We start from the raw sequence: 20,455 nt of genomic DNA, 5'->3' as shown, positions 1-20,455 counted from the left end.
TCTGTCTTTCATGCTGTCTTCAGATGCTTGGAATTCCCCCTGGAAACACCCGTCATATTTCCATCCGTGGTCATAAATCCTACTCATTTCATTCTCCCATGTAAGGACAAAAAGGATCCCAAGTTTTCTCTGCTGGGTGAGGCTATGAGTGGTTTTAGCCATTTTCCCAAGTTGTTTGGAAGTTACCATGGGACAAGTGCTGCTTGTCAGTCAGAGCACGGTCTAGAGCAGGCGTCCTCAAACTTTTTAAATGGAGGGCTGATTCACAGTCCCTCAGACTGTTGGGGGGCCCGGACGATGATGAAATAGTCCAAAATTAGGATTGTTGTTGTGTGCCTTCAAATCATTTCAGACTTAGTTCAACCCTAAGTCTATAAAGTTTAGGACAGAGGCCAGGTCAATGACCCTGGAGGGCTGTGTCCAGCCCATGGGTCTTAGTTTGGGGACCCCTGATCTAGACAATCTCATAAGACCATAGGTAAGCAGAGACCTCCAAAAAACATCTAGATGGTCTCATAAGACCATAGGTAAGGAAAGGGACCCTCAAAGGCCATCTAGATCAGGGGTCCCCAAACTAAGGCCCGGGGGCCGGATGCGGCCCATCGAAGCCATTTATCCGGCCCCCAAGGCACAAGGGCATAAGGGGGTTGGGCTAAATGACCCAAGGGGTCTCTTCTTCTCTTACAACCATTATTATTATTATTATTATTATTATTATTATTATTATTATTATTATTATTATTATTATTATGGCTGGGTGACCATCTCTCAGGGGTGCTTTGCATCTGCTTTTGGTGCACAGAGGCAGAAGGGGGTTGGACTCAATGGCCCAAGAGGTCTCTTCCAACCCTCTTTATTATTATTATTATTATTATTATTATTATTATTATTATTAACATTGAGGCTGGGTGGCCATCTGTCAGGGGTGCTTTGCTTGCGTTTTTGGTGCACAAAGGCAGAAGGGGATTGGACTCAATGGCCCAAAGGGTCTCTTCCAACCCTCTTTATTATTAATATTATTATTATTAATATTGAGGCTGGGAGGCCATCTGTCAGGGGTGCTTTGCTTGTGTTTTCGGTGCACAAAGGCAGAAGGGGATTGGACTCAATGGCCCAAGGGGTCTCTTCCAACCCTCTTTATTATGATTATTATTGCTGTTGTTGTTGTTATTATTATTATTATTGCTCGGTGGCCAACTATAATCCGGCCCTCCAACGGTCCGAAGGATTGTGAACTGGCCCCCTGTTTAAAAAGTTTGGGGACCCCTGATCTAGATGATCTCATAAAGCCACCAGAAGACCATAGATAAGGAAAGGAACCCTTAAAGACCATCTAGAAAGTTTCATAAGACCATAGGTAAGGAAAGGGCCCCCCAAAGACCATCTAGACAATCTCATAAAACCATAGGTAAGGAAAGGGACCCTCAAAGGTCATAGATGGTCTCACAGGACCATAGGTAAGGAAAGTGACCTCCAAAAGCCATCTAGATGGTCTCATAAGGCTGTAGCTAAGCAAAGAGACCTTCAAAGACCACCTAGACGATCTCAAAAGGCCATAAGTAAGCAAAGAGACCTCCAAAGACCAGGTAGACTTAGGTCAACCCTAAGTCTAAAGTTTAGGACAGGGGCCAGGTCAATGACCTTGGAGGGCCTTAGTTTGGGGACCCCTGGTCTAGAGTAACTCCCATGTATATTGTAGAATGCTCCCTATTGCATTAGTGCATTGCTGCAAGGCCATTTATGAAGACATAAAACTCAAACATAATACCAGCTTCGGTCTGCAAGTTTCTTGGGATAGAATCTGCTGGTGGCCCAACTGGTCCTCCTTTTCTCTGAGAACGTACCTGTAATGAAGGATCCAGAAACAGGTTCACTTTCCTCGAATCCTTTGACGGAGATAATGCTGACAGTGTACTCCACACCAGGGATCAGCCTGGCTAGTCTGGTCCTGCTCTTGTTTCCATCTACAGTCACAGAACTGGGAGGACCTGGAATAATAATAATAATAATAATAATAATAATAATAATAATAATAATAATAATAATTTTATTTTTGTATGCCGACTCCATCTCCCCAACGGGGACTCGGAGCGGCTCACATGGGAGCAAGCCCAATACAATCATATACTATCATAAAATCAATAAATTAACAAGTCATGATTTAAAATAGACATAATTAAAATATTAAACAATCATGGAATAGACAGATATTGGCATGCATGAGATGGGAGGATTTGTAAAGGAGGCACCATGATGTGGTGAGTTGAGTGGAAAAGGCATGTGTCGACAGCTGATTGGCTGAGCCAGCCAAGAACCAGAATTCCTATTGGCTGCTGTCTCTAGCTTGGTGCTGAGGCAAACGGCTTTAACTGCCACTTTCACCTCAGAGAGGGAAGAGAGCAGCTTCTATTTATTTATTTCTACAACTTTCAACATGAGATATTTACGTAGGCAAAGATTCTACACTGGGTTTGCATAGCATACATCCCTGAATGAAGTCTTCTTGCTCCCTGAGTGTGATACTTGGGTTGAATGACAATGTCACATCACTGAACGCACACCTTAATGCACAAAGGAGCACTACAGGCAGTCCCTGAATTACAAACATCTGATTTACAAAAAAAAGTACGGTTAAGAATGGGGGTGAGACAACAAGAAGTGAGAGTAATCTGTAATCATACATGAAGAAAGGAGAATCTTCTCAACTTTCTTTCACAATAGAGTCACAATCTGCTCCTTGTATATCTGGTAGATATCTTCTCCCTTACCTCCTGTTACTGGAACGTAGGTAATCCGGTAGTTGTCCACACGAGCCACTGGAGCAGTCCAGCTGACCATCGCTGAGTTTTCAGTGATATCGGAAAACGTGATATCCTTGGGTGATCCCATGGCTAGCCAAGGAGAAAGACAGGAAGACAGGAAAAGGAGACATTAGCACTTGGTTCCATCAGCCAAATTGAGAGGGAGAGGAAGGCGTTTGGTCTCTCTTTTCCTGTCCAGAAGTTAAAATTACATTAAATATTTGGGTTCAGTGTCACGACTAGAATGGAAAGTTCCATAATTTAAAAAGGCTTCTATTTCTCATTACGTTCAAGCATTTCATCTTGTGTTGTGAACACCACACTCCACCCAAAGAAACAACCTTCATGCACACATCCTATCGTTTCCCTGTGTGAGTAGATAAATAAATACTGCTTTAAGTGGGGAGATAATAAAAGGTGCCCATAAGGACATGCTGGTGATTCGATTGCTCCTTGGCATGGAAGGTGGAGTGACAGCACACACAGTCGAGCACAGCCTCCAGATGCCGGAAATGGAAAAGACAGGGAAAGCCTTTACCTCTGTTTATGTATTGTCTGTCCTTGTTAAGTATATAACGGCATTGAATGTTTGATGTATATGTGTTCTGTAATCTGCCCTGAGTCCCCTCAGGTAGATATAAATTATTATTATTATTATTATTATTATTATTATTATTATTATTATTATTATTATTTTCAGTTTACATTGTTTCAATCTATCTATATATATAAAAGGGTAATGAAATTTCGGCCTAGGACAAAACAACAAAACTACACATCCCAGAAACACTAAACTTGGCAGCACAACTCCTCATCCATGCCTCTACGTTCATACAAAAAAATAAAATAAAAATAAAGTCCTAATTAGAGGGAGCGGAATAATTGTTTTTATCCAATTGCTGCCAGTTAGAAGGCTAAGCTCCGTCAGGGGAAAACCTTTACCCTTTACCTTAACTACCACCAATACCTCAATACTTTATTTCCCATACCACCATACTTCGCCACAGCAACGCGTGGCCGGGCACAGCTAGTCATATATATAAGACCAAGTATGTATGAATGTATGTATGATCCACAAAGGCTCCTACATGGCTAGATGGATATGGACTAAACTTGGTACACAGACTTGCATGGTTTTGTTGCATTTTGGCTACATAGCTATGGATTCATACAGTTACAAAATATTCTGTGATGATGAATCTCATCTTCTATGTCTGAAAAAAAATGTGATTTGTATAAACCTTCTTCTTCTGTTTTGATCTTTGGAGCCTTGAGGCTAATGATGAAACCATATGCAAAACAAAGCCACTCAAGTTTACAAGTTTTAGAGCAAAGAGCTTGTGTTTTGTTTTGGTTTTTCTGGCCATAGTTTGAAATTTATTGCAGACAATCAACTCATCAAGCCCAGGAGAAGAGTTTTCCAGCATCCAGACAAAATCTGGCACGGCAAAGTTTACATCCGAGCTTTGAGTTGTAAATACTTTGTCTTCCCACCAGCAGCCATGAAAACAACGCCTGATTATTTTTTGGAAAGGGAATTTTAAAGAAAATAAACAGCCCACACAAGAGAGGTCCATTAGCAACTCAAAGACAAAGACCAGAAGCAAAACCGCAATTAAAAGCTTCGATGGAGATGTGCCAGTTAAGATTCAATAACAAAATTAGGAGAGAATGGGGAAATGTTGTAATATTTTGAGATTCATCCCACATTTCTAATTGTTCTTCCACAATTTCTTGGTAAGGACAAGTAAACTGGTGACATAATGACATGGTTTGAGTGGTGGACTTTGACTCCGGAGGTCAAGGTTTGAATCACTTCTTGGCCATGAAAACTTGGAGTGCTCTGGTTGGCTTACAGTAGTGGTTCCCAACCTTTTTTTATCAGGAAACACTTTGACCAGAGACCTGTTTGACCAGGGACCACTTTGACAAGGGACCATTTGACTAGGGACTTCTTTGACCAAGGACAACTTGACCAAGGACTACTTTGACCAGGGACCACTTTGACCAGGGACTACTTTGACCAGGGACCACTTTGACCAGGGACCTCCTTGATCAGGGACCACCTTGATGAGGGACCACTTTGACCAGGGACCACGTTGACCAGGGACTACTTTGACCAGGGACCACTTTGACCAGGGACCACTCTCCAACATTAGTACCAAAAGGGTTACGAATAAGTTTTTGGTCAACTTTAGATTCGGTTTGGTTATTTGAGGTGCTGATTCAGACAATTGCATTGGATAGACCACATCAGCTCTAGTTTCTGATACAGAACATATGTCATCCAGTAGTTGAAATCTACTCACCCACAGAAAAATGTACTTAACTATTACAGGAATGTTAGGATAGGGACTTGTGTTTATTGTGTCTTTGTGTCATCATCTGATCACACACAGAAAACCATATTTAATAATCCAGAGCTGATGTGGTCTAACCCAATGTAAATTTCTGAATCAACACCCCAAATAACCTCAGGAAAGGCCTAAAAATGAAGACACCAAGAAAAAAAATATTTTTGGTCGGGCTGTGTTATAGTAGTAATGGTGAGACCGTGGACCATATTTTAGTTCTTGCAGAACACTGGTGGTCCACAGACCACGGCTTGGAAACCACTTGCTTATAGGATCCCTAGAGCTCCCAACATGCATATTGGGCTCACATGATAGAAAAAGGAGATGGATAAAAGAATTGTGTAAGTGTTGCCGAAGGCTTTCATGGCCAGGATCACAGGGTTGTTGTATGTCTTTCGGGCTGTGTGGCCATGTTCCAGAAGCATTCTCTCCTGACGTTTCGCCCACATCTATGGCAGGCATCCTCAGAGGTTGTGAGGTATGGATAAACTAAGTAAGGAAAGGAAAGAATATATATCTGTGTAGAGTCCAGGGTGTGGCAAGAGTCCTTTGTCACTGGGAAGCCAGCATTAATGTTTCAGTTAATCACCCTAATTAGCATTGGAAATGTTTTTGTCTCTTGCCTGGGGGCATCCTTTGTTCAGTCAAGCCCTCAGAGTGTTGGTTCCCATCTACTGTTTTGATTTTGGAGTTTTGTAATATTGGTAGCCAGATTTGGTTCATTTTCATGGTTTCTTCCTTTCTGTTGAAGTTGTCCACATGTAGGCACTGCAGACTAATTCAACCAGAGAAATCAGCCATAGCAGAGCATTTGATGAACCAGCCTGGACACAGGATATTATTTGAGAACACAAAAATGCTGGACCACTCCAACAACTATCATGTCAGACTACACAGAGAAGCCATTGAAATCCACAAGCATGTGGACAACTTCAACAGAAAGGAGGAAACCATGAAAATGAACAAAATCTGGCTACCAGTATTTAAAAAACTCTAAAATCAAAACAGTAGATGGGAACCAACACTCTGAGGGCAGAGGAGCCCCAAGGACGGCTAATGACTGAACAAAGGATGCCCCCAGGCAAGAGACAAAAACCTTTCCAATGCTAATTAGGGTGATTAACTGAAACATTAATGCTGGCTCCCAGTGACAAAGGACTCTTGCCACACCCTGGACTCTACACAGATATATATTCTTTCCTTTCCTTACTTAGTTTATCCACACCTCACAACCTCACAACCTCTGAGGATGCCTGCCATAGATGTGGGCGAAACGTCAGGAGAGAATACTTCTGGAACATGGCCACACAGCCCCAAAGACATACAACAACCCCAATTGTGTAAGTATGTGTCATCCTTTCCAGTAGTCTGGGCTTGCAGGTTGCACTCCAAACCATTGAGAAGAGAGAGAGAGATGTGGAAGACATATACACACAAACAGACATGCATGTGGGTGGAGCATGCCTTTCCCTTCCGTGTCACACTAGATGCAAACAATACCTGTTGTAGCTATTGCATTTACGGGTTGGGAACGCCGTCCACTGGTAACTCCATAGAGATCAATGTAATACTCCATGCCTTCCTTCAGCCCTATTATGTCCTGGGTGCGTTCATGGCCTGGCACAATGAGCTCCAGAGGGTCTGAGAGCATGTTGGCAGCCCTGATTTTAAGAACAAAACTATCAAAGGCGCCGTCGTCTGCTGTCCAAGAAAGACGGAAGCCATGTGGCGTAGCATCGGACACCAAGAGGTTGTCCACTTCTGGTTCTGCTTCTGAAATTGGAAGGGAGGGGAAAAAAAGAAATGAGGAGAAACATGAGAGATTATCGAAGAAGCAGGAGGGAAACTCCGGAAGGATCTGCCGCATCAGATTAGGATGTGAAGGTTTCAGCCACAAATCCAAAGAAGGGGAAAGACTTGGTTGGCTATCCAAAGAAGAAAAATGCACCAAGAGGTTAAGAGTGAGACACGGTCCAAACCAAAGTTATGGGTGGAGGTGTAGTGACTCTCCAAGAACCCCCAAGAAATCTCTATAAAGGAAAAAAAATACCATTCTCCCCGCCATGCAATATTAAACATGCTGGTAGTAAGCGTTGATGTTCATTTCTTCTCTGTCTTCCATTGGATTCACCAATCTGATTAAAGGAAAAATACGCATAAAGCCATGGCAAAGAGCTTGGATGTTCCTTTCCTGACCTCATGTCAATGTGATCGGTTCTTGTACATATCCATGCCTAGCTATATATATAAACTAGGTGTGCCTGGCCACGCGTTGCTGTGGCAAAGTGGTGGTGGTATTGGTTAAAAATTGTTGTGTAATTTTTATTTGACGTTATTTGTATTTTTTATTAATTTTATTGTAAGTTATCTTTTTATTTATTATATTTTATTATTTTCTTGTATTATTTTTAGTTATTTTCTGTTATTATAGTATTTTATTGTATTAATCTTTTCGTGTTTTTCATTTTTTTAGTGTTTTTTATTATTTTTATTGGGTTGCTAGGAGACCAAGTGGGAGGAGCTTAGCCTTCTAACTGGCAGCAATTGGATAAAAGCAATTATTCCTCTCTCTCTAATTAGGACTTTATTTTTCTTTTCTTTTTGTTGTATCAACCTAGAGGCGTGGATGATGGGTTGTGTTGTCAAATTTCGAGGTTGGGGGGCCTGTAGTTTTGTTGTTTTGTCAGTCGGCGTGATGCCATCACTCTTTTATATATATAGAAGGGTAACGAAATTTCGGCCTAGGACAAAACAACAAAACTACACATCCCAGAAACACTAAACTTGGCAGCACAACCCCTCATCCATGCCTCTACGTTCATACAACAAAAAGAAAAGAAAAATAAAGTCCTAATTAGAGGGAGAGGAATAATTGTTTTTATCCAATTGCTGCCAATTAGAAGGCTAAGCTCCACCTACTTGGTCTCCTAGCAACCCACTCAGCCCAGGGGACAGGCAGAGTTAGGCCTCACTTAGGCCTCTTCCACACTGCCTATAAAATACAGATTATCTGATTTTAACAGGATTATATGGCAGTGTAGACTCAAGGCCCTTCCACACAGCTATATAACCCATTTATAATTGACTTAATGTCAGGGGAAAACCTTGACCCTTTACCTTAACTACCACCAATTCCTCAATACTTTATTTCCCATACCACCATACTTCGCCACAGCAACGCGTGGCCGGGCACAGCTAGTATACATCTAATTTCCTAATTCTCACTGTGCAACTTGGCCCCTTGGTTGATGTCACACCATCTATAGTTCCTTGTCTCTGAATGTGAATTTCCCCAGCTCCGAATGAACAGCTGTCTTCTGAAACGGCACAAAACTTCAAGCAGAATAGTTCTTATGTGGCTTCTTTTCTAATCTGAACCAAACTGCACTCCATGGACCAAAATTGGAAATTGGGTAGTCTCCAAGGGTAGCATCTAATTGTTCTCCATGACAACACTACTAATCCAGTTTTTGTCAATCCCTCTAAGTGTAAATTAAACACTAGGTCTGGTTAAATATATTCTGCTGGATATGTTTCCAATACTTTAAAGCAGTGGTTCTCAGCCTGTGGGTCCCCAGATGTTCTTCAACTCCCAGAAATCCCAACAGCTAGTAAACTGGTTGGGATTTCTGGGAGTTGTAGGCCAACACACCTGTGGACCCACAGGTTGGAACCACTGCTTAAAAGAAAGGAAGTAATACGTTTTGATGAAACTCTAGTTAGGAGAAGAACCTCATTCCTTTTCACTAAGCTGCATCACCAACTTCCCAAACCCTTGGTCCTAACCAGAAAAATGGACAAGGTAGCTCATTAAAGGTCACCAACCACCAACAGCATTTAAGACTTAACCTGGTCCATCACACCACTCCTTGTGTCCTTCCAAGTGGAAGGATCTACATGAAGCTCTGCTAGTCTAGTACTAGACTTCAGAATGTTGTCAGTTACAAAGATATTTACATCATCTTTGTCTGTTGGATTTCTGCTCTACTAATCAGGGTTCGAGCAAAGAGATAGGAACTGTTACAAGCCGAATCCAGTTAAACCAGTGGTTCCCAAACTTATTTGGCCTACCACCCCCTTTCCAGAAAAAATATTACTCAGCGCTCCCTGGAAAAGGGGGTGTGGCTTAGAGGGGTGGGCGTGGTTCCTACTCAAGAGGGCAGGGCTGAGCCTCTCCCCTAGTCCAAGATGCAGGCCTGCGAGGGGAGGTGGGCGGGGCCACAAATGGGCAGCCAGGACTGGGATGGGCGGAGTTACGAGCTCTGAGTCAGGGCTGAGCTTCTATCCCTGTTCTGCGGCACCTGCCAGGACACAAGGGGCGGGGCTAGAGGAGGGGGCGTGGCCTCTTCCCAAGTGCCTGACGGGCTGAACATCTATACCCCGCCCCTGTGTTCTAACAAGCGCCTCAGGGGAGGTATATAGAGGCTCAGCCCTGTCTCGCGCTCTTGGGAAGAGGCCCCGCCCCCACCCTTTAGTCCTAAAAGGCCTCTCAGGAGAAGTATAGAGGCTCAGCCCTGTCTCGGGCTCTTGGGAAGAGGCCCCGCCCCCACCCTTTAGTCCTAAAAGGCCTCTCAGGAGAAGTATAGAGGCTCAGCCCTGTCTCGCGCTCTTGGGAAGAGGCCCCGCCCCCACCCTTTAGTCCTAAAAGGCCTCTCAGGAGAAGTATAGAGGCTCAGCCCTGTCTCGGGCTCTTGGAAGGAGGCCCTGCCCCCTTCCATAGCTCCACCCTTTGTGTCCTAACAGGCGCCTCAGGAGAGGTATAGATTCTCAGCCCTGTCTCCGGCACTTGGGAAGAGGCCTCACCCCACCACTGGCCCCGCCCCGTCTCCTAATAGGTGCCATCACCACCCCCCTGGATCGCTGCAGCACCCATCAGGAGATGGTAGTGCCCACTTTGGGAATCACTGATCTAAATGAAGCTCTGCTAGTCTAGTACTAGACTTCAGAATGTTGTCAGTTACAAAGATATTTACATCATAGATGCCTCCCATCTCTGTCTGTTGGACTTCTGCTTTACTAATCAGGGTTCGAGCAAAGAGATAGGAAGTGTTACAAGCCGAATCCAGTAAAACCTACATGTAAGTATGGGTGGGCATGTAATGATAAAGTTAAGGACTAGAGCAGGGGTCCCCAAACTTTTTAAACAGGGGCCCAGTTCACGGTCCCTCAGACCGTTGGAGGGCCGGACTATAGTTAAAAAACAAACAAACTATGAACAAATTCCTATGCACTCTGCACATGCCTCATTTTGAAGTAAAAAAACAAAACAAACAAAACAGGAACAAATACAGCCTTGAGGATGATGATGATAATATTAATAACAACAACAACAACAACAACAACAACAACAACAGCAACAACAACAACAATGAGGGTTGGAAGAGAGCCCTTGGGCCACTGAGTCCAGCCCCGTTCTGCCTTTGTGCACCCAAAGCACAAGCAAAGCAACCCTGACAGATGGCCTCCTAGCCTCAATGATAATAATAATAATAATAATAATAATAATAATAATAATAATAATAATAATAATAATAATAATGAGGGTTGGAAGAGACGGGCCATTGAGTCCAACCCCATTCTGCCTTTGTGCACAAAAGCACAAGCAAAGCACCCCTGACAGATGGCCACCCAGCCTCAATTTTAATAATAATAATAATAATAATAATAATAATAATAATAATAATAATAATAATAAAGAGGGTTGGAAGAGACCCCTTGGGCCATTGAGTCCAACTCCTTCTGCCTTTGTGCACCAAAAGCACAAACAAACTATCCCTGACAGATGGCCACCCAGCCTTAATAATAATAATAATAATAATAATAATAATAATAATAATAATAATGGTTGTAAGAGAAGAAGAGACCCCTTGGGCCATTTAGCCCAACCCACTTCTGCCCTTGTGCTGTGGAGACTGGATAAATGCCTTTGATGGGCCGCATCCGGCCCCCGGGCCTTAGTTTGGGGACCCCTGGACTAGAGAGTTACTAATCCAGGGCTTTAGCGCAGCAGGTTAAACCACCAACTGCAGTAAATCTTGTCAAGACAAGGTTGACAGTTCGAAGCCCTGGTCGGGGTGAGCTCCTGGCCTTTAGCCCAGCTTCTGCCAACCTAGTGGTTCGAAAGCAAAAAAAAAATGTGAAGAGGAGGAAGGTTACAAACAGCTCTTTGGCAGAGAGATGGAGCGACGACTCCCCTCCTGCATGGCCAGAACCGAGCATAAGACTCTGAGATGCCGAAGATGGAGAAAAGCCCATATATATCTCCTTCTGTGTACAATTGTCTGTCTTGTCTGTGTATAAAAATGACATTGAATGGTTGCTGTATATGTAAATGTCAGGATCCCCAATCCTTGACATCTCTGGTTGGCTGACAAGGAACAGATGCCAGCCATAAAGCAGGCCGGCCATAAAACATCAATTATGTGGGAGCCCCTATATATGTGGGCCAAAAGAAGGTTCTGGCATTCGGTACAATAAAAACTTGTTGGAATCTACCCGCGTGTGTCTTGGTGCTTTTCTTTGGAAGACGGACCACAGCACAACTGGGAGAAGAGAACCTGACAGTAAACCCTTTAGGGTGAGAAGGGTGGAATTAAATACTGTAAATAAATAAATAAGATGATCTTGAAATACAACCAATATGGTGGGGTATAAAAAAAAAACAGAGTGTTTTGGAATGCCAAGATATGCTAACCCATGCATTCTGATCAAGATTGTCATCCAACTCAGACTGCTACAGAATGGAATTCAGTGCTGCTTCAGCATATCAAACTAAATACATAACCACATTGTTATATTAAACTATTACATTCCACCATCGTGCAATGTACTTCGCCAAGTTTTGTTTTAAATCGATGGCGAAGGTTTCACTGTATAGTCTGAAGGCAGATAATACATTGACTTTGGTGACACTAACAGCAGGGTTCATCTCAGTCATTGAAAAACTTATGTTTGCTGACTGTTGACAGTAGAAAGGTGGGTCATAAAACAATAGAACAAAATGATTTCCAAGGGAATTCAATGCAGCTGGAAATCTTGACCTACAAGGAAGATAAAAAAAAAACATAGCTGGCAGTGGATGTCTTGATGGTGTGTACGAATCCTACAGATAGGAATATCATGGAGGATTGGGAATATGAAAGCCAAAGATCAATGAAATCAGTGACACTAAGGAATACTCCAAGTAGGTGATAGTTCCTCTTTCCAAGAGTAAGATACTACCACTAATGTCATTCTATATTTAAAGACCCATGTAATGGAGCAAAGATGGTGTTGGACCTTGAAATGGACTTCATGGATTCAGCGTTGGATGTGGAACTGGGGTTCTTTCGTCTCATTCTTTGATCAGCTTTTGAAACTCATTCCATTTGATCTATTTGTAATTCATCCTAACCCACAAGGCAATTTATTACACTTTGAAGTTATCCAAGTATGAACTTGGTTGATATTCAGGATGACAGATTGTTCCTTCTTGTGTGCTCTCCATGCAAGTTGGAGGAGAAGTACGGGCAGAAATAAATAAATAAATCAGGATCAATAGAAAAAAACACGTTGTCCTATTCTTCGTATAGGATAACAAAGACGCCAAAACACATTGATTTCAATGCCATTTCTCTGGCTCTTTGCATTGTGGTCCTCTGAAAGACAGGAAGTAAACATCTCAAAGAAGAAAGAGAATAGAATGGAGTTGTGTTAGTCGATGCACCAGAAGCCAGTGATGAGGGAAGCTATGAATGTTTGGCAAATGGGAATGGAATGAAGACTCTTCCAGAGAAGTATGAGTGAGCACAGAGGAAGTAAGGGAGTAGGAGGAGATCATGGTGAGTGTAAGAAAAAATACCTGTTAAAGCAACAACACTTAAAGGTCTTGTTTGGCGACCATGAGCAAAGCCATAAAGCACAACCTCATAGCCAATGCCAGTAATGAGACCTCTAAGAGTCAGCTGACGTTGTGTTCCCGGAAGAATGAACTCCTGGGGGTCCAGCAGTTTGCCGGAATCCACCACGATTACTAGAAAGCTGTCAAAGGCATTATTTGATGCCGTCCAAAAGACTGTAAATCCATATGGATTAATATTTGAGACAGTGAGGTTTTCCAGTTGGGGCAAAGCCTCTGAAAGAAGGGAAAGACGTGAGAAACTCTGCGTTAGGAGTGATCAGGTGGTCACCTACATAAAGTGGAATGTATGAGGGTTATCCAGAAAGTAGATTACGTTTTGGAATTAAAAATGAACAAAGTATAGGAGAAAACATTTACCATATGCAATTGAAAGCCACACCCAAATACCACTTCTCAACATAGTCTCCATTCAAATCTAGGCACTTATCATTGTGATGAATGAGCTTGGCAACTCCTTCCCCACAAAACTCTGCCGCTTGCGTCCTCCAACAGTCGGTCACCCCTTTCCGCAGCTGCGCATCATTGCCAAAACGCTGCATTGAGGGTGCAAGCGACAGAGTTTGGTCAGGAAGGAGTTGCCAAGCTCTTTCATTGCTATGATAAGTGCCTAGATTTGAATGGCGACTATGTTGAGAAGTGGTAATTGGGTGTGGCTTTCAACTGCATATGGTAAATATTTTCTCCTATACTTTGTTCATTTTTAATTCCAAAACGTAATCTACTTTCCGGATAGCCCTCGTATAAGATCTAGTCTTAACTCATAAAGGATCCTCCAATGATTAATATCTCTACTAAGTCACAGAGTGTGTGAGCAATTTATCTCATTCACACTCAAATCATGTGATGTTGTCACTGGTCGGTTGTTCCTGCCCAGAGTCTTAACACTCTTGGGTTGAGGGTTACTCCCAACAAGAGGAGATCCATTGAAACAACGGTGGAATGGTGAAGCCTCAAATGGGCAAATCCAATCGATTCAGTGAATCTACTCTAATTTGACGTAACACCATGATTTAGGTTTTTGCTTATTCATGATAAGGAGTGGACACTAGGGTTGTGCTTTCGGGGTAAACCTTGACCTGTTTCATATCCTGGCTTTCAGTGGGGGCTCCAATCCATTTTTTGGGAGTCTCCCAAAATTGGGAGGGCTGATAACTTTTGCTCTGGGGTGCCAAAAGATCCATTTTCTATCCGCCAATTATGGGGGCGGCTTTCCAGGCTCCACTTCCCGTCATTTTAGGCATTTAAGCTCTGCTCTAGAGGAGGGGCACTTGGCTGCAAGCAGATGCTTGCTTTAAGGAGGTAGGTTCTTACCTTCTACACTAGAGGAGAGGTGCGGTAAGTAGGCTCCCGTGCTTTCTCTCCTGGACCTGCATGCCACACACACTTTCCAAGGCATTTTAAGGAAGTAGGTTCTTAAAGCTGTTTCTTACTCTAGAGGAGAGGCACTGCAGGCAGAAGCCCATGCTTTCTCTCCCGGGCCCACACGCCAGACACACTTTCCAAGGGATTTTAAGGAAGTAGGTTCTTAAAGCTGTTTCTTACTCTAGAGGAGAGGCACTGCAGGCAGAAGCCCATGCTTTCTCTCCTGGGCCCACACGCCAGACACACTTTCCAAGGGATTTTAAGGAAGTAGGTTCTTAAAGCTGTTTCTTACTCTAGAGGAGAGGCACTGCAGACAGACGTCCGTACTTTCTCTCCCGGGCCTGCATGTCACACACACTTTCCAAGATATTTTAAGGAGGTTTCCCACTTCCAGATAAGGAAGAGCAATGACCTCCTGGAGCTCCTTACCCTTCCTGGGCTTCCTTAAAAATCCCTATTTTCCCCCGGCATGTTTCAGTCTCCTTTCTGCTTTGGGTTTAATGCTTCCTTACAGTTGTTTCTACTTTCTACTCTAGAGGAGAGGTACGTGGGAATAGTTTTCAGGGAATCGGGGGTTTCTTTTTGTTTGCTGCGGGATTAATAAAAAAATATTAAACTGTGATGCCAAAAAGCAGAGGAGGAACCAAGATTCTCCTGCTTGCTTTCTTTGTGAGCAGGTTTTTGTATTGGGAGTAATTTCCCGTTTTGTGCACCCAAAGGTACCGGATGTCCCACAGGTACAGGAGGAAACGGGATTCGCGCACAACTCTAGTGGACACAATCTGTGGCTTACCTAGCTCCACTTGTCACAAGATTACATAAGCTCTTCATTTTTTCTCATGTTTAGACTTTTTCCAGATTGGGATGGATGAAAAAGTGATATGGTACTACCATGCTTCCCGAGGACCTCTATATTATTGATCAAAAATATTTTGGAGAGCTGGAAGGGTAGGCTATCGAGGTCTAGGAGATGATGGTAGCCCATATATGGCCCTAATTTTCTCCCATTCTAAAGCAACAGTAATGAATATTGTTTTGCAAAATTGTCTTGACAATTGTACTGCATCACGGGCATCGTGGTCTCCAGTGCCTATGGAAACAGTAGGCCACAAAGACCTTGATGCTGTAGCTCATTCCAGTTAGTCAACAATACATCTATGGGGAATACATATGAAAATGTCCAAAAATGGATACCTTTAATGACTAGAGAGATGAGGGGATCAGACGGCCCCTCACCTGTGGTTGTGCCCTGAGTGTTAACATAGTCAGTGTAATCTACCGAGCCTGAGATGAGAGTTTCAGGAGCTTCTTCTGAGGCAGGAAGCTCCAGATGCTCTTGAGATAGATAAGGATCTCTAATATTTACAGCCAACTTGGGGAGAGGCTCATCCTTTGCAGTCCAGGAGAGGTTGGAGGTGTTGGCATGAGCGTTTGTGAATGTGGGCATGCCCGGCTGTGGGTCGATCTCTGAAGCAGAGAAAGGGACATAAATTGGATTACTTGCGGAAAGCCATAGCAGAAAAATGTGGAGCGTGTTTCATCCAAAAAATTCAAATATTTAGCAAATCATTCCATGATGACCTCTCACTGGTCAATTACCGTATATACTCGAAGATAAGCTGAGTTTTTCAGCCCTTTTTATGAGCTGAAAAAGCCTCCCCCGGCTTATAATCGGGTCAAGGTCAAGGCCAGCAACAGAGCCTGCAGGCTGTTGCTTGCAATATGTGATCTATTTCTCTCTTCTCCTCCCTTATCAGTGTGTTTTCTTTTGCAAAGCCTCCCTCGCTCCTAATCAAGGGAATGTTTTGAAAAGAGAAAGACGCCCTTGCAAGTCAGGAAGAAGAAAAATATATATTCATTAATCTTATGAAAGCATTTTCCCCTGAAATATTTGTTAGACTTTCCTACAGATATATAGGCATTAACCCCTTGCAAGCTTTTGCAATCTCTATGTACCTTTATATTTGTATCTATCTATATACATTAATTTTATATATGAATTTTCCCCTCATGTTTGTAGGTCTTTGCAAATCCTTTATACATATAGATCCATGTACCTGTGTATCTGTAGCCATTAGACATGTCCAAAAAATCGTTTTGAATCGTATATCGGAATTATTTCGGATTGTTCTCGCTTTTTGATACGCATTCCGAGACATTGTCTCATAGTAATTTGAATCATTGTTGGCCCATTCTCTAATTGTCTCTTAATGTTTCGTTAATTCCCCCCCCCCCCAATTTTTTAAAAATATATTTTTAAAGATATTTTTAAAAAATTTTTGTTTCTGCAACCTACCTAGAATGGGAGCTTAGCGCAGCTTAACATGGCTGCCGCTCCCCGGCCAATCAGAAACTTCCACGATGGACGCAATGGTGGGGGCTAGGGTTGATGGGGATAGCTCAAGAAATGAGGGCAGGAGAGCCCTGTAAAAGTGTTCCCCCCCCCCCGATTTCTTTTTTTTGGCGATTGCGCATGCGCGTCTGACATTTTAGAAACATTTAGAATCATTACGAATTTTTGAAAATATCCGAAATTTTTGGGTGAAAAAATCGGAAATACTTTCCATATCGAAGCGCCAGCGCCCCCTACTTTAGAAACGAGAATTGAAACATTTTTTCATCGATCGGACATGCCTAGTAGCCATACATACACATTATTTTTATATATTAATTTGCCCCCATATGTTTGCAAGTCTCTGCAAATATCTATATAAAGAGAGATGTCTGGATAGATATGAATATATTCTTACCTACCTATATATAGGGCTTGCAAATATTACAGGGGGGAAATGAACACACATATATATATAGACATGTCTAGATAGATAGATATGAATGGCTTGCAAATATTGTAGGGGAAATGCACACACACACACACACACACACACACACACACACACAGAGAGCGGATTTGCAAATGTTTCAGGGGGAAATGCACATGTGAAATTAGAGTCTATAATTATAGATCTATATCTAGCTCTACATTATTTATATAAGCATTGAATGTTTGCCTGTTACTATGTTGAAAGCCGGCCTGAGTCCCCATGGGGAGATAGGGTGGGATCCAAATGAAGTTGTTGTTGTTGTTGTTATTGTTGTTGTTAGGTTATTGTTGATATCATATTGTTTTTGTTGACCCAACTTTTCCACTTATAGAGCTAGTTTATTGTTTTTCTCTGAAATACAATAAATACAATAAATATTCAAAAACATTTAACCTACTGATGCCTCGATTAATGAAATTTTATTGGTACAGTAGAGTCTCACTTATCCAACGTTCTGGATTATCCAACGCATTTTTGTAGTCAATGTTTTCAATATATCGTGATATTTTGGTGCTAAATTCGTAAATACAGTAATTACTACATAGCATTATTGTGTATTGAATTACTTTTTCTGTCAAATTTGTTGAATAACATGATGTTTTGGTGCTTAATTTGTAAAATCATAACCTAATTTGATGTTTAATAGGCTTTTCCTTGATCACTCCTTATTATCCAACATATTCGCTTATCCGACATTCTGTCGGCCCGTTTATGTTGGATAAGTGAGACTCTACTGTACTTTTTCTGTCAAATTTGTTGTATAACATGATGTTTTGGTGCTTAATTTGTAAAATCATAACCTAATTTGATGTTTAATAGGCTTTTCCTTGATCACTCCTTATTATCCAACATATTCGCTTATCCGACATTCTGTCGGCCCGTTTATGTTGGATAAGTGAGACTCTACTGTACTTTTTCTGTCAAATTTGTTGCATAACATGATGTTTTGGTGCTTAATTTGTAAAATCATAACCTAATTTGATGTTTAATAGGCTTTTCCTTAATCCCTCCTTATTATCCAACATATTCGCTTATCCAACATTCTGCCAGCCCATTTATGTTGGATAAGTGAGACTCTACTGTATCTATTTTTATTTTGAAATTTACCCATAGCTGCTGCATTTCCCACCCTTGGCTTATACTTGAGTCAATAAGTTATCCCAGTATTTTGTAGTAAAATTAGGTGCCTTGGCCTATATTCAGGTTGGCTTATCCTCGAGTATATACAGTAATAATTATGACTGCTGATATTGAATGCATGCACCCATATCCTCCTAGCCCAGTTTGTGGTGGCCATCCAAAGTCATGGTTGTCAGATCACTAAGTTCACAGTTGAAGATTATTATCGAACAATGTTGGATACATTGCTCATCTATAGGAGCTTTCTTCTTCTCTAAGAAAGGAAGTTGGCTTGAGAAAATAAATGGATATGAGCTGGAGAGCACCGGGACCACAACTGAATGACCACAATTAAGGAATCATGCGTGAACTGCCTTCATGCTGCATGATGGTGACCAGCAATGTTTCCATCTCACTGTCATGTTGTGCATGACTAGCAAAATATGTTCAAGGAGAGCACAAGTTCCCCTGAAGATCAAAGAGAATACATAGGATGACAAGCATGACATGCAAACTGGGACTGGTTTTCTCTCCATGTGTGCTCCACCTGAGCATCTCGAAAGCATGCTCTTCCATGCAAGGACAGTCATGTAAGCCCTTGGATCTCAAAGAGTCCTCCATGCAATGCAAGTTGAGAGCATCTCATGAGGCAAGATTTGGAAAAGACCTACCAATTGCTAACACAACTCTGTCAACCCTAGAAGACATGGTGAGATTCCATGATCTAAGACATCAAGGTTGAAGTAGGAGTCCTTCAGGTTGACTCTCCAGAAAGAACATGGCTGTGTTTGCCATTCCAATTACTGCCTTGATCTCATTAAGAACAGACAGAAAAGACTTCTGGAAGATGTATTTGCTGATGCATTCAATGACCAAAATCAGTAGAAGACCTTCGATCTTCAGAGCAAAGAACAGTCACATGCAGAGGACAATTTTTCAGAAAGTCAAGCATTTCGGAACATCTCGATGTCATGATGAGAAAGACAAGGCAGGCAAAATGGAAGGAGAAAGAAGAGTCAAGAGCAGAATGATGACTACTGTGGATCTGATGTTCTAGAAGAACCTCAAGAGGAAGAAGTACATATACATACAGTTATACACACATATATGTACGTAGCGTCGAAATGGTTGTCTATATATGCACACAGAAAAAAGGATGATGGTGTAGATCAGTGTGTGTGCATATATAAAAGAACCGATCAGGGTTCCAGACAGATTTCCTTAATTGTGGGGACACATGGGTGTGACAACACTACTCCAAGAAACGACACTCTTTTCAAATTTCAGAAGATGAGAAGAGGAAGAGGTCATCTTGAGAGGATGGCGGAAAAAGAAATCAGAGGAAAAAATAACAAATTGGAGAGGATATACCTGTGGTCGCCAGGGCTGTCAAGGTCTGGCTACTTTGCCCATCAACCAAGCCATGAATCTGGAGATGATAACTAGAGCTTGGTCTTAGCTTGGTGAGAACAAAGCTCCGGATGCTCCCTGGCACTGTGTGTAGCTGGGAGTCCAGAGACTGGTTGTTGGTGTTTCTAACCTCTAAGAGAAAATTATCAAAGGCAAAGTCCTGGGCTTTCCATTGGAGCGAGAGTCCATCAAAGGTAACATTTGAAACGGTCAACTTGCTAAGCAGTGGTTCAACTATTATGAGGAGGAAAGAGAAAAAACAGAATACATGTTTGGATCAACATTGGCAACACTTTGAAAAGCTGAGTACAAAACTGGGGGTGGACATCAGAATGGGAGAAGATGAGGACCTTCCTCCCAGCTATAGTGTCCATCAAAGAAAACTAGGCACAAACCAATGGTCCAAGATAGTGGACCTCCAATTGAAGTTCAAGGTGGCTCTTGTTTACATGAGAAACTCATAATTTGTTTCTATACCGGAACTAAAGCTCAAGCACAAAACCTTCCCACATATAAATGGGAAATGTCTGTCTGTCTGGGTTGCTGTGAAGTTTCCGGGCTGTATGGCCATGTTCCAGAAGCATTCTTTCCTGATGTTTCACCCACATCTGTGGCAGGCATCCTCACAACCCGTGGCATGCAAAGAACATGAGGAAGTACTACTATATATATATATATATATAT

The 20,455-nt window shown here is 42.2% G+C and overlaps 1 protein-coding gene across 5 annotated transcripts in view; it reads right to left on the bottom strand.

Moving 5' to 3' along the window:
• tnc (tenascin C) overlaps nt 1–20,455 on the bottom strand; it is an 85,141-nt gene that overhangs the window by 14,956 nt on the left and 49,730 nt on the right. For 2 of the 5 annotated variants that reach the window (XM_062960745.1, XM_062960746.1), the window contains 3 exons: nt 6,656–6,928; nt 2,769–2,891; nt 1,845–1,988 (listed from right to left, as the gene is read on the bottom strand). In XM_062960745.1, coding sequence (XP_062816815.1) covers nt 1,845–1,988; nt 2,769–2,891; nt 6,656–6,928 — 540 coding nt within the window. Of the gene's footprint in view, nt 1–1,844; nt 1,989–2,768; nt 2,892–6,655; nt 6,929–12,995; nt 13,269–15,611; nt 15,885–19,732; nt 20,006–20,455 lie in introns of all 5 variants that reach the window. The other 3 variants (XM_062960743.1, XM_062960744.1, XM_062960748.1) reach the window with 3 other exon arrangements.

Source organism: Anolis carolinensis, unplaced genomic scaffold (genome assembly GCF_035594765.1).
Source record: "Anolis carolinensis isolate JA03-04 unplaced genomic scaffold, rAnoCar3.1.pri scaffold_7, whole genome shotgun sequence".
Classification (NCBI taxonomy): Eukaryota; Metazoa; Chordata; class Lepidosauria; order Squamata; family Dactyloidae; genus Anolis; species Anolis carolinensis.
This window is presented reverse-complemented; position numbering and strand designations above follow the sequence as displayed.